At 35.9% G+C, this 15,237-nt stretch overlaps 1 protein-coding gene across 1 annotated transcript in view; it reads left to right on the top strand.

Annotated features, from left to right (window-relative positions):
* Window positions 1-14,830, top strand: part of NOL10 (nucleolar protein 10) — a 59,528-nt gene extending 44,698 nt beyond the window's left edge. The window contains exons 14-20 of the mRNA XM_009275612.2: window positions 705-784; window positions 950-1,048; window positions 1,703-1,792; window positions 3,550-3,723; window positions 4,425-4,672; window positions 9,986-10,088; window positions 13,436-14,830. Of these exons, the coding sequence (XP_009273887.1) occupies window positions 705-784; window positions 950-1,048; window positions 1,703-1,792; window positions 3,550-3,723; window positions 4,425-4,672; window positions 9,986-10,088; window positions 13,436-13,555 (914 nt within the window). The 3' untranslated portion in view covers window positions 13,556-14,830. The remainder of the gene's footprint in view (window positions 1-704; window positions 785-949; window positions 1,049-1,702; window positions 1,793-3,549; window positions 3,724-4,424; window positions 4,673-9,985; window positions 10,089-13,435) is intronic.
* Window positions 14,831-15,237: the final 407 nt, after the last annotated feature.

Here is a 15,237-nt window from a genome sequence, read left to right on the forward strand (position 1 = left end):
CACAGTGGTTTTTTTCTTTTTTTTTTTTTTTTTTTTTTTTTTTTGCCATTTAGTTTTAGAAGTAGTTTGTTAATTCTTAATTTCTGTAGAGGATATTTTGGTATAAAAAATTTTTCATTTTCTCAGTCTTGGAATTTTGTGAAGATACATGGAAGGAAAATCAGAGAACTCTTAAGTATTTTCAGACTTAGGTTAGGACCGAGGGTGACAGTTTTATGACCCTGATGTGGACTGTATTTTTTTCAACATGTTGATTCTTCAAATATAGTGACCCAAGGCAAAACCCTTTAATTAAAAACATCTCTATACCACACTAAAAAGTGATTGTCAAACATCTATGGACTTTCAAAAAAATCCTCTCGAATTTTTCTTTGTAAACTTTTATGGAGTGTCGTGCATGTGGGCATTTTTGAAAAGTGCACTGTAACATGTATTATGACAAGAAAAATGGACTTTGTTGCTCTGAAGAAGCTCAAATTTCTTGCTGGCCAAACTGATTTTTTTTTTTTTTTTTTTTTTTTTTTTTTGGGTTTTTTTTTTTTGCGGTTTTACTTAGTCTTGATGTAATGGATGTGACTGTTAAATTGATGTGTTGCTTTGGCAGTGCTTGTTTGTCTTGAATCGGGTAAGTGAAGTGGCTAGCTTGGAATAAAAGTTCTTTATATATGAAAGGCTCTTTGAATCCTCCGTAACTTTTTTCCCAGGCCTTGCTCATCTCATTGGATCATCATTGCTCAGAGCATATATGCATGGCTTTTTCATGGACATAAGACTTTATCATAAGGTAAATAAGGCTGATCCTTGTCAATTTTTGCTCTTAACAATAAAATACGTGTGTTGGGGTTTTTTTGTGTTTTTTGTTTTGTGTGGGTTTTTTTTTCTCTCCAAATAACAGACTGTGTCCTGTATTAATGGTATTTTCTTTTTAATTCCTCCTGCTTGTTCAAAGGCAAAAATGATGGCCAACCCCTTTGCCTATGAAGAATACAGAAGAGAGAAAATAAGGCAGAAGATAGAAGAAACACGTGCACAGAGAGTTCAACTAAAGGTAAATCCTGTAAACAATAAGTATATGGCTGGGAAAATTATTCATAAGGAGTAATATATTCTTAAGTGTATCTCAGAGATGGAATGACTTAGGATTTGATTCTGTTTATCGTCAGAGACACAAATTAAATTATAGAACTTTTTGAATGGAACCGTAAAATTCCCATGTGTTTGATTCCCACCGATGAGAAAGACTGATACAAAACTGTAAAAGAGCAGCTCTCATCACATTTGTCACTTGAGCGGATAACCCACTGTTAAAACTTGCAGTTTCTACTTCTGTCATTAAACTAAATGACTTAAGCCATTAAAACATAATACTCTGGAAAGAGATATATAAGAACAGTATTGTGTTTATAACTAGTAGCTTTCTAGATTGAATTTGCTCAACATACAAGGAGGAATAGTTGCTTTTGCAGTACTAAAGCTGATGCATTGCAAGGAAAAAATGATACAGAAGTTCTGCTTAAATTTCCTCCAAGCAGTATTGCTTTACTAGTACCTAGAAATATTTGGAACCTGTCAAGGAGTTTTTCAGCAAGAGTGATAAGAATGATTAAGAATTCTGTCTTCACCACACTTAGGAATGTAAAGCATGTAGGTTTTTGCATGTGTAAAAGAGTAATTTACTGATTAATTGTTTTCCTCTCTTTAGAAACTTCCAAAAGTCAATAAAGAGCTTGCACTTAAACTGATTGAAGAAGAAGGAGAAGATCAACAGCTTACTAGAAAAAGGAAACAGAAGGTGAGCTTTTGTTTTGGAGACTTCTCTAACTGCGAGCACAGAAATAGTAATGCTTTCAGTATTGATTTTGTTGTTGTTGTTGTTTTTTAATCTGGCCAAACAGATTCAAAATTCCGTTGTTTCTGTTTCTCATAAATAACTTATTCTAGTAGGTGGCTTTAAGGTGGACTTCACTGTAACTGCAGTACCAAAAAAGCCATGTAGTAACTTAAAGCTTAAAATGATGAAATACTCACTGTGAAGATGATAGGGGCTTCATAGGACTCCAGAAGCTAGCTAAATGCAGAGTCAATACCAAAGTTGTTCTAAAAAGACCTGTTGTTTGCATTTGTTGGTATTTTGGTGGTGACCATGACAAGATAGATGTTACCTGTAAAACTGAAGATACAATTGCCTTTCTTTGTGTACATGGTTAACTACATTTTATAAAATAGCCAAAATGGTTCGCTCTTATACAACAGGAATTCTTCCTGATGTTGAAAATAATCCAATTTCTATCCTAAGTGAAGTCTAAAGGAAAAAATGAGTTAATGTTTAATATCTGGTGGCTGGGGGGCGCTTTCTATAGGTAGCACTTCATAGGTGCTCATTCTCACAGGAATATAGCATTCATAAAAGGCAGGCATTAGCTTCATGTTGCATCTAATGAAATCCTGTGTGTTACAGTTAGTGGGAAGCATGAACTACTAAAAAGTAGGTGGTGGTAAAACCTTAAATGCAGACTGTCTAAGCCAGTGTTACGATGGAAATACGAGTTCAATAAATGGGGGCTGATTTGTCTAGGAGTACATATAGATTGTGTTAAGTGGACTAAAAAGAGTATACATAAAAAGGCATGTCCTGGTTATTTTCCTGAAATGGCATTAGGGTCTTATGAAGAGCAATTTATTTTAGGCTTTGGGATTTAATTTTTGGTTGTGTGAGTGCAAGTCACATATTTGCAACAGTTTTTGTGTTTGAAATTTACACTTCTTGTTTCCTGTATCTTTTTTTTCTTTTTGACTTCTTAAGGAACAATGAGAATGTAATGCTGGGGTGGGATGAATGTACTGGTATAATTTTGGCAATGTTGAAAGATCAGCTTTTTGTAATAAAAAGCTATGTATTCAGTGATTTTAAAATGATGACAACAGGTATTCACGTAAGCTGAAATTGTAGCTTGAACTGTTCCTAATTTAACAGTAGCATAATTTACACTGAATTCATTTTACTTTGACATGAATGAAACTGCCTTTTCCATTCTGTATGCAAGGGCAGTGAAGAAAAAGTGTTATAAGATGTATAGAAACACTTACTCTTATGTATTTACAGTAAAACAGTAGTAGCATTGCATAAAGACATGTTTACCCTGATAATTTGTTGTACATGTTGTAGAATCATCCCCGTCAGGCAGGGTATTTGCCTTGGAGGTACTGCTGATTAGTCAATAGATACCAACACGTCTCCAGACAAGCTGGCTGAGTGTATGAGAAACATTAATTCAAAAATACTAGTAATTGTATATTTAAGGTGTCTATAGTGTACGTAAAAAAACCCTGTCTTACTTACAGGTAGCTTAGAATGATATTTATTTGATCTTTATGAAAGTAATAAAATATAATAAGCATAAATCTTGATTTTTATATGACCTGGAAGGATAAAGCAACTGGCATTTCACATGCTGGTTTTGAGTTTTGTTTAATTAAAAAGGTGTTACTTACTTTACCAATGTCTGTTTCAGAATTTTGTAACTCACTCATGCTTTGCTTCTTTTCCAGAATCTGCCTAGCCTTCTCAAAGATGATCGTTTTAAGGTCATGTTTGAGAATCCAGATTTCCAGGTGGATGAGCAGAGTGAAGAATTTAGGCTGCTTAACCCACTTGTTTCTAAAATAAGTGAGAAAAGAAAGAGGAAACTAAAGATCTTAGAGGAACTGGAAGCACAAGAACAGGTAAAATATTTTCCATTTGGATTAGGAAAAATCCATAGGGTTTGGTTTTTTTCCCTTTGTTTCAAGCATTCAGATTTTTCACCCTAGAAAGAAGGAAAGATGGAGGCAATGCAAGAATGTCTTACCAGCTACAGTAATTGAGTGTAATTTGTAATGTTATCCTAGTTTTTAGATGTGAACAATATTGTGTTTACATGAATATAGGTTTGAAAAACATAAATTATGTAGGTGGAAACAATTTTATAACGTATCTTCTGCTTCATTTGCTGTTCTGCTTTTGTTCAAATTTTAGTTCTCTTCAACTGTATCTATGTAAAAGCTGTCACGTACTCTAATTGCAGGAATGGTTTGAAAAGAAAATTAGTTGATGATTTCTTATTTTATACTATTTTTGTCTGCAGGAAGAGGAGGAAGAACCAGAAGGAAAAGCAAGTGATGCAGAAAGTTCTGAGAGTTCAGATGATGAAAAAGGCTGGGTTGAAGAGGTCAGGAAACAGCGCAAGCTTCTACGCCAAGAGGAAAAAGTAAAGCGGCAGGAAAGGTTCAAGGAGGATCAGCAAACATTACTGAAACCTCAGTTTTTTGAGATTAAAGAAGGAGAGGATGTATCTATGAAAAGCTGTCACGTACTCTAATTGCAGGAATGGTTTGAAAAGAAAACTAGTTGATGATTTCTTATTTTATACTATTTTTGTCTGCAGGAAGAGGAGGAAGAACCAGAAGGAAAAGCAAGTGATGCAGAAAGTTCTGAGAGTTCAGATGATGAAAAAGGCTGGGTTGAAGAGGTCAGGAAACAGCGCAAGCTTCTACGCCAAGAGGAAAAAGTAAAGCGGCAGGAAAGGTTCAAGGAGGATCAGCAAACATTACTGAAACCTCAGTTTTTTGAGATTAAAGAAGGAGAGGAATTCAGAAGCTTCAAAGACTCTGCCAAAAAACAAAAATTAATGAAGTAAGACTAATGTTCCTATTTTAAAAGCTGGGGGTGGATGATTCTCAAGTATTTCTCTACAATGCAGGCCAGTGGCATTTTGGCTTGGAAGCACTTACTAGTAAAGCCACATCTGGCGATTCAGGGATATAACTTGAAGCGACATAGTTGTTGAAAGCTTTTGTTTTGTAGTTAAACAAATATAATGTTCAAAGTATGGCAGAGAGACAGCACAAATAAGATGAATAAGAGATTAATATTCTGAGCAAGATTTGGGGATCCATTACTCAATGTTGGTGAACTGCTGCTCTCACAAATAACAACGCTGATGTCTGTGAGACTGGTTATATTTCTCCACCACTGTCAATATGAGGTTGACAGTCTGGATGTTTTTCATCTGACCCTCTAAAAGGATGTAGAATACTGCATGACTAGTCACTATTTTGGGGGTAGGATCAAGGTGGTAAAAGAAAAATTGTTTTGTCTGGGTGTTTTTATGGTGTCCAGAAACTTTCAAAAAAACTGTGCTGTCCTTATATTGTCAGGTCTCACTATTCCTGTTTTTCTTTTTGCAATACAAAAAAAAAATCAAACTTTTTTTTTTAATTTGGATTTCCTTAAATTGATGATCAACTGAAGTAATTGGTACTGTATAAAGAGCACGTCAAACTAAAGGACTTGGCTTTGAGGTGCTTAATGCCTGCAAATTTAATTGATCCCCCCCCCAAGAGGTGAGTTGAGCCCTTCAGAAGATGAGATTTAATAACCTTTTATTATATGGAGCGCAGACACTAATATTAAAACCTTGAAAGACAATAGCTTCAAAGTTCTTGCAGCACACTGGATGCAGAGCAGAATTTTGACTAATGTTGGAAACAAGTTGCTGGGCTAGATGGATCTCATAATAGCCATTATGTTTTTACTTAGAATGAAATGATACAGTCAAAGAAAAGGAAGTGAATAATATATATAATGCGGCTGTTTCTTTATGTCACTAATGACTGACTCTACAACCTAGTTGTTTCATAATGGAAATTTTCTGGAGATATGTAAAGAAACATTTGATAAAAATTCAGCCTGTCCTCTATGTGCAAGTTTTTAACTGGAATTATCACGTAAAATGGTCTTTAAGTATTACTGAGACAGTGTTTCTACAGTAGTCTAGTAGTCTATGATTTCCATGTTGTACCTGTAAGACCCCTTTAAATAGAAGTAGTAGTTTTTATAAATTGGGATTTATAGCAGTTCTGCAGAACTGATTCCAATGTTTTCCTTAGCTGTTTTTTATCAGCAAGTGTTTTCACACAGGGATTTTTTGTTCTTTATATTGAATATACCCACTCATTCTGGACTCTTAACTTTCTTAGATTTTTCCATCAACTTTCTTCTGATTATTTTTCTTTCTTTCTTCTGGAAGGTGAAGCAACTTTTTACTTTTGTCAGTTTTTCTTCTTTGTCAGGAGAAAATCCACTCTGGATTTTCATCATATTGTGATGAAATATGATCAGCATATTGTAGGTTAAGGATCTTTTTTACATTGTACTTGGATTTATAGTCGTGTTAGCAAGTGACCTGAAAGGAGCCTGAGACAGTGGTCAAATGGCACTGTATTCTCATTGCCATTGAAATACTTCCCTAAAAGGCAGTATGGCTGCAGCCTACTCACATACTGTTCTCTTACACAAATTCAGCTGCTGACCTCTAAAGGAAATTCTCAAGGACACTCAATTTGAAGTATTAAGATTTCATTTTGTTCAAAATATGGAAGGCTTAAATGTGAACAAGGATACTGATAAGCCAGGACAGGTGTGAAGAAGAGAAACGTTTAGAAACAATTAGTACAATGTGACACAGGACAAACGAAATTCTTTCATCTGATGTATGGAGGGAGAAAAATCATTGCTTCAGCTCAGGAAAAACGAAAGCAAACACCACAGACCTGTCCAGTGGATGGAGGAACATCAGTGATGACATAAACCGTGGAAAGGCTTTTAAAAGACTGCTTTTAGGGAAAAGAAAATCTGTCTTGAGATTCAGTGCTAATTCTCTGCATAATATTTTGCAAGGTGTGATGCATAATTAGGGTGGCTTAGGTAGCATACCCTCTCTGTGGTAGGTGCACAGATAGGATGTAATATAAAATGTTTAAAACAAAAAAAAAAAAAGAGAAAATTTGGGATAGAATAGGATGACAAAAAGAATGGAAGTGTCAGCATTACATCCTTTATGTTTTTCTGCATTGCTGTCATTGAATTGTTGTTCCATGATTCTTTTTATTTTTGTCTAAGCAATTAGCTCTATACTCACTGATCCCATTTGTGCTCATCCAAGCATTGTTCTTAGTATGGAGTTTGATATTCCTCAAATTCTTAGAAGAGACTTAAAAATTAACAGCTGGTATCTGTTTCTTGTAACTTATAGCTGATACGATTCTGTAATCATAATGACTTAGTCTGTGTTGTGAGCTAACTTGTTTGGTTAGAAAGCATTTTTACATATTAGAATTTTATGAAGAAAATACTTAAATATGTTTTCTGCTGGCCTTATTCAGTGATAAGTAGTCAGCATAAAAATAATTAATTCAGCTGAAAATTGGAAAGACTGTAGTGGCATGTACGATCTGGTGAGGCTGGCACGTTTGTCTTTGATTTGATTTATCCAAGTTATGGAATGATGGTCTGTGACCAATATAATTAAGTACCTTAATACCTTCACTATGCACTTAATGGCTAGGTGTTCTTTTTTTCTCTAATCGTATAATGTTCTACCTGAGGAAACAGTTTATGACTTATATAAAACTGGGTGTTTCTTTCGACATGTTCCTGACTCAGCATGGCTCCAAGCCCAACTTCTAAAGCAGTGGTGCGTACTATAAATTTCTTCGTAGACCAGCAGTCTACGCATTTCTTTGTGCAGGAAAGCTGCAAAATTTACTCATGGTTGTAAAAAACGCCTTGTCTCAAATCTGTCTACATTTCATTTTCCCCTTTTGCACTCTTACAGAAGAAAACCTGCAAATCTTTGCTTTGTTTACTTACCGCATAAGTTCCTTACATAGTAACTTAAAAGGAATCCATAAAAGGAAAGAGTTTTTATCAGTATGCTAAGAGCTCTTTTGATTTTCTTGATGTCCCTTTAAAAGGTTTGTTATTGCAGTTAGAGCATGTCAAAATTAAAAACTACAGTAGTCATACTTTATAAAGTATGATAGTCAATGTATATGTCTTCAGAGGTAGCCAAGAAAGTCAACAAAAGCCAACAAAAGCATAGTTGACATTCCTAGGTATTGCTAAAGTAAAACAGCAGGAAAAGTCCTGAAAAACTGTTCTCTTTACAATGAGGAAAAAAAGAAGTGCCTGGGCATTTTGTTTGTTTGTTTGTTTTTTACTGTAGGGCAGGGGAAGTTGCTTTTAATAACACTGTTAATGTATCCCTTCAATCAATTTGTTGAGGATGATTTTTTTTTAAAAACCAAACAACCCAGCTGTTGTAAGTGTCTGTGTATCAGTGTGTGCGATTCGCTGTCATTTGAGGTCTGCACGTTTTCAGATAAATATAGTTGTACCTGCAATTATTCAGAAAAATTGCAACCCCACAGTATTTTGCTAATATCTCCTCATTTTAATTTTTCTCCTGACAGAAGCAGTATCTAGGCAGTCATGCTAAATAATTGCTGGGTAGTAGCCATATTTCTCCAGTTCACTTTCAAAGGGGAGAAAAATGGGACTTCCCTTGAATGTAGAAATCCCACCACAATGTTGGTGACTGATCTCCTGCCATAGTTAGCTCTAAGGCTTAGCTTGTCTTCCCGATTCGCACAGATGGAACAAGTTTTTACATGTACTTAGTGAAAAATATACTACAGAAAAAAATACAATCAAAGTACCTAGTCATGAGAAATAAAGTAATTCTTGACAGTAATTTTTCATCGTTAATCTGAAAAGTCTTTGTTACATAAAATGGCTCATTAACCAAAATTCAGTGGACTTCAGAGACTTCATGCATAGACCACAGTCCATGAGTCCTTCATCCATAGAAATGCCATTGACTCTGGTGGCTGCTAATCGTCTGGATTTTTATGATGACTTATTTTCCACTTTAAAACTTGTACAAAAAATGTCTCTTCGACCTCCTCAGAGAGATCTAATAGGGCACTAACAGCAGTATCTCAAATTGCAGAAACTAATTCCATTAACAGTTGGGCGAATGTTTTCTAAGCGCATCGCAGAGTGAGTTTGTCTGATCGTACAAGCCATGTCATATTCTCAGGTGGCACTACCTACTCGTAGGGCCCACACTGTAGAAGGACGAGCCATGTTAGGACTCACTGGTGCCTTAGGGAGACTGGCTGAAGTCAGCACCATCCCTGCCTGCCTGCCTCACCCCTGTGCTGGAGGCTAAGCGGGAACAAGGTGTATTTCCACCCCTCAGCTGTTCCAGTTTACAATCCAACTTACTGAAGTTGGCAAGGGTGATACTAAATATCAGCTCACAAGCTGGAGCAACTGAGGCATGTCCGTGTGTCTTGCTTTTGTCAGGGCATTAACTTCCAGTGGGGGAGAGCCGAAGGCAGTATCCGTTTCAGCCACAATGGCTACCTCCTCCATAGAAATGCTAGAGTTCAGTGCCCAAGGGACAGGCTCTATACCAACTTGCTTGCAGAAACTAACTGATGAGCACCATGCGCTTGAAGGCGTATGCTCATGTGGAGCTCCTCTCTGGGGTCAGGGTCTGCCTTATTTATCACATTCACTTGTTTGCATTGTTCTTTTATTTAGAAAACTATTTGCATTAGACTGTTACAGGCGCAGTGTCCAGTCATTTGTATTTGGACTAAGTAGTTTGTCTCTCAGTGCAGTGATTTATTTGGTGATGAATTCATTCTGATGTGTAGTCAAGATTATTTCCTTCCCTCAAAAGTGTTTCCAATTCAGAAATAAGATTTTAAGAAAACTGGATATATCTAGGCTTTTTTTTTTTTATTTGTGTATGTATCTATTACTGCAGCTGAATATTCCTGACTTTTCGTAACATTTCATAGAAAACTATAGCAATAGAAGGGTGTGGTTTCTTTCTCAACTAGAGTCCTGTTGCTTTTTTTGCAGAAAAAACAGTGAACTTTACATAAATTTTAAAAATGTTTTTACTGAATGCAGTATCTGGAGGGAGTGATTTGAACTTGTGTTTCTTTTTTGTTTACTGAATGTTTATTTTTTAGAGTTACGGCATTTCAAGGTTTCAGAGAAATTGAGATTAGGTTTGACTGCATTATCAGCCTTTATTATAGTAAAAAGATGGCAAGAATAAGGACTAACGTTAATTATTCTCTGCAGGAAAACTCTTGGAGATCGTTTAAAGCTTGAAGAAAAACTTGGCACGCTCAACGTCTCTGATACCACAGTAGGCAGCAAACAGGCAACATTCAAATTAAAGAAGGTGAGCTATATATATAATTTTTTAAGATAATACACAAGTAACTTTAGTTTTTGCATGAAAGAACAGGAACTTTAAAACCGTCAAACAAATGTCCCTCTTCATTTCTTTATAAGCTGCCAACTCTTCTGCTTCTTGCCAAGAGAATGAAAGCCTCCGGTAGTACTCTGTGTGTTTATACCCTTATAACTCAGGCAGTACTCGTAAAATCTTGTGTTCTGGTGGAACATACTGGCTTCCATCTTTTAATAGTTTATTTGCAGACATACAATCAGAAGCTTGTGACCTTACTTGACTTCTGTGCCAGGACTGATCAGATCTTGGTCTGCAGGTCCAAATGCTGTAGGTGAAAGGCTGTCTCTTGGTTGATAATGTTGCTAGGTCTCAGCATGAAAAAACAGAGCTCCCAACCACTTTTGTCATTGAACTTGTGTAACACGGATCACAAGAATGAGCTCTGGTCCTGTTCTACTTGCCAGATTCCATTTGGAGCGTGTAGTTGACTTCTGCCTATCTACCTTCCCCAAAGGGTTTTTATTTCCCATCCTAAGGAATTTTGTAGATCGCAGACAGGTGATTACTTTATAGTGTGTGCAGAGTTAAATGCACATGTGCATCTGCTACTGCTGTAGAACACTTGGGGACTTTTTGCTAGCAAATTGCTTTAGAGCTGAGGAAAGGACACATTATAAAAGCTGAAGACCCATATTAACTGATACTTGAGCTGACAAAACATACTTCATTTAAAACTGGTTTTCCTCAGGTAAGCCTCTTTGCTATAATACATTTCTCCTTACCAGTGGTCAAATATTATTCTCACCAGTAAAACTGCTGTCACAAGAATGGCTAAGTAATTATTTGATTGTCACATTGGGTATGCCTGAAAAAATTTTTTAAATAACCAAATTTATTGGACTATTTCTACCTTACTTGTTTTACCTGATTATTGTCTGTTTGCAGATGTCCTTTTTAATCTGTTTTTGATTCCTGTATTGCTGGAATTTAAAATGTGTTGACTGTGGAATAAGCCACAGATTTCTCTGCAGTGCTGTGTAGGATAACCTTTCTGGGGATTTTACCAACTGCTGTAACTGATATGTTAGTGTCTTGCAGCTAATTAGATGGGCTTTGCAGGGCTTCAAAAGCACAGTCTTTTTTATAGTAGCTTTAACTTAGAAAGCGCAAAGCCACAAGGTTTCATGCAATTAGTGGTGGACAATGAACTGTCACCTTTTGCTAACAGTTTTGTCAAGATTTGGGAGTAAGGTGGAAGAAGACAGATACAGCAGTGGTTCAGAATGCATTTTTACTTGATTCCATCAGATATGATATAGCTTTGAGTTTTTTTAATTATGTTGCTGCTAACATATATGGATTTTTTTTTTCTTGTTAACTGATGTTGCTTTATTGAAATACATGCATTGTGCTCATTTGCATTAAAAAGATTTTTTTTAAAGTCTAATTAAAAGAAAAATAATGCATCTGCAGTGGAGATCTTTTCTCCTATCAACAGAATAGCAAAATAAAACTTACAAGTCTTCTCTCAAATAAACAGACCCTGTGTATATATTCTGAAGTCCCCAGGGAATGGAGCAGGGAGAGCTAGGAAAAAGTCGTGCTATGGAGTATGCTGTGTCTTGACACTTGTTTCCAGAGGATGAAGAGATTAAGTTGGCAAGCCAAAAAAGGGATTTTAGTGTTACTCTGATCATCAACTTCTGCTTTGTCATGCCCTTTCCTTAAAGTGCAGGTGTATTTGGGAGTAGGTAGAAAGGTTTAGTGGAGGAGAGAATTGTGCTTCCATGGAATCGGTATCACTCAACCTTGTAAGTCAGTGGAGTTGAGACTGAACTTGGCTGCTACAGTTGTGGTATGTTAGCAGCCTCCCAAATGCCTAGCAGCCACTGACAGATCCAGCGATGAAATTGTTTGCCACTGATATTTCACAGTTTAGTTTTCAGGGGACTTTAGTATGGTTCCTACAGTGTGGCACCCTGTTTTTCAATTTCAGCATGCTTTATCATAGCAAACAGATATAACAAAATAGCAGGCTTTCTAAAATACCTAAGTACTTACACTACTAGGGAGGTATAGAGGACATTTTTTAAAGAAAAAACCCAAAGCTTCAAATGCAAATCAAGATCATTCAACTTCAGAATACTAGCGGTAGCAGTCAACATTGCATTAAGTAAGATTTCTCAAGACCATTTCAGACAAAGTCTGGAGACAGAGAAACTACTTACGTTTTCACATAGTGGGTTTCCTGTTTCCCTACTTGCAGTTGAAACAGGAGTCAATAAATTTCAACAACGTCTAAAGACCACTAGCTTTTATTACCATCATACTGGTATGGGCTTATTGCTACATTTGGTAAATTGGTTCATATCTCACCTCAGCCAAAATGTTGTCTATGCATGCAAATCTCTAGCTCAAGTTTAAATGATACTTTAATGGGAGATTCAGGAAGAGATGGGCTGATGTATGAGTGCTGCTGATTACAGAATTAGATGCAGTGAGGATACAGCTGCATATCCAGTAACTGTCACACTGTTAATGCACTTATCCTGTGCTGCCATTGAAATTGCTCTAATTGCTGGAGTATTTTATAGCATGGGCTGTTGCCTGAGCTTGGCTAGTTCAAGTCTGCTAGTTCCAGTTTATGCTTAGTTTGAAGACAAGCCTTAGTCTTCCAAAGAAAACAGTATTTTATGGCTGTAAGAGCCATTTCATCTATGTGGTATGTAAATGAAGGCCTTTCAGTGTGTTTTTGATGAAGAGGAAAAACATTAATAGAGCATGTGCCACAGGAGCAGAGATTTTAAATTTTTTTCATGTGGAAAGTCTTTCTAGAATTGCATACAGTGTATCAAACACTTTCAAGAACCTCTAAGTACACTTTTTAGAAAACCTGTATGTTTCTGCAAATTTAATTAATTGTTCTTTTTAAAATGCATTTTGCAAATATTAAATGTGGTAATACTAGTTAAGCAAAGTAGATACTAAATAGCCTCAAATTGGGCTTTAGCTTCTTAAGGGCATTAAAACACAAATTCTGGAGTGTAATTTTACAGTCTATTGTTAGACATTGGTTTTCATCTGAAATACATTATTTTATTCACTGTTTTTTGATATCTTTGTCTTAATTGTTTGCTTTGAATTACTTGGAGTGATAATGCCTAGGGATACCCAGAATCAGCAGGTACGGTATAAGACAAGATAGCATGGGACCATTTACAAGAACATTTTCAGATTTCCCTAATAGAATTCTGACTTGATACATAGATACTTGAACAATGAGGTGATGTGTAAGTTTACAAGAACCTGAGTCTATTTTTGTTTTAAAATTCCAGTCAGAGCAGCAAAAGAAACAGCAAGAAGCTGAGAAACAACATCGTCAAGAGAGGAAAACTCTTAGGCGTTCTGCTAGTCATCTCAAGAGCAAACATGGAAGAGGACGACTGTTTCGTTGATTTATTTTATGTTTTTTTTTTAAGTAACTTCTTTTATCTCATTTTTTTCATTTGAAAAAGGGACTTTTCCAAATTGGGACACAGTACCAATGTATTTGTATTTTGATTCATTGATGAACACAAAAACCAGAACTTGCTAAACCCTGTGTTAATTATTGAAAAGTTTATGAAAGTAGAAGTATTGACCAAAGGACACTACAAGTATGGTGTGTTATAAACTCCAGCGTGAACTGTATTTGTGCAGAAATCACCAGCAACTGGTTATTGTGTAACCCTGGATGTTTTCTATATAAGAATTTATGTATACAATGAGGCTGCCTGTCTTTTATTTAACTTAAGAGCTGTGGGTTTTTGCTGTCCGAAATCTTTATTTGCAACTGCTTAGATAGAAGATCAAGGGTACGTTATTTTGTCTAAAAGCTTATCTTTACAAGGGCACAACAAATTTTTCTTTCATGGTTCTTGAAGGATGACACACAATTGTGTTTTTCAAGAACTGACTGGCTTTACATTCTTGGGTTGCCTTAGTAGCCAGGAGGAGGTACAAATGGTTGTCATGAGGGCAATTGAGAATGCCTGATTTAGGTTCCTCTAAGTCACTCTGTAAGGAAACCTCTCTTGCCACACCGATGTATAAAGGGGAATCTCGGAAAGATAGTCTTACTAAGTTAAATTTTGTGAATGTTGCCTTTACTCAGAATCCTTAGGACCAGGTTTAATATGTTTTGGTAAGCCAGCCATGGTTCAAAATAGATCAAGTGGTATATGTTCACATAACAAGCACATTAAGGCCATGCCAGTAGCCTCCTATTCTTCAGAAAGTTAGTTTAGTTAAATAACTTAAGAAACTACAACCTACGTTAAGGAAATGATTGATTCTTTTCTGTGTCGTCTGTTTGATTACCAACGGAATGCTTGTTGCTAACCAGGATACAGCATCTCTTCTTGATTTTTATCTTGCAAACCCATCATTTACATAAGTAGTTCACTACTTAAGCAAAGAAATTAATTTTTACCTTTGATCCTAAAGGAGCTTTGTTTACTGCTTTTTAAAAGGCTTTATAAATTGTCTTTTTGCTAAATCCAAGAAACTGTGAACTTTGGATCCAATAAGAATCAGTGACTCTCCCTATCACTGTAAATCCTTTTAAGAGACTTGGAGGTTCTTAAGTGTTTTGCTTTATAAACCAGAGAGGTTATTAATCTGGTCAGGTCTCCTGGATAGTATTTACCACAGAATTTTTGCAGTTATTTCAGTAAAAACCTTGGTTTCTCATAGCCTGATGTTTTTGTTGTTTTTTTTAAGATGGTAGAATAATCAGTCACATGGTTAAATTTATTTTCTTGTCCCTGATTTAATTTTACCTGCTTTAATTCCTTGCTTCTGTTTTTAATTATATTGTTCCCTTTAATATAAAAATATCTTATGCACCTGGTATTTTCATCTTTAAAACATACATTGTAATTGTCACCTCTCTGTCCTTGCATTCAACTAAAGGATGAATACTTTTTTTTTTTTACCTCTAGCTGACAAATTTCTGCATTGTCCATAAGCTGCTCATGCTTTCTATCCGCTATGCCAATGTCAGTCTCACCCATGCTGTATATCAAGAATCATAGAATCATAGAATCATTGAGGTTGGAAAAGACCTCTAAGATCATCGAGTCCAACCGTCGACCCA

This window comes from Aptenodytes forsteri, unplaced genomic scaffold (genome assembly GCF_000699145.1).
Source record: "Aptenodytes forsteri isolate BGI_AS27 unplaced genomic scaffold, ASM69914v1 Scaffold94, whole genome shotgun sequence".
In the NCBI taxonomy this organism is placed as follows: Eukaryota; Metazoa; Chordata; class Aves; order Sphenisciformes; family Spheniscidae; genus Aptenodytes; species Aptenodytes forsteri.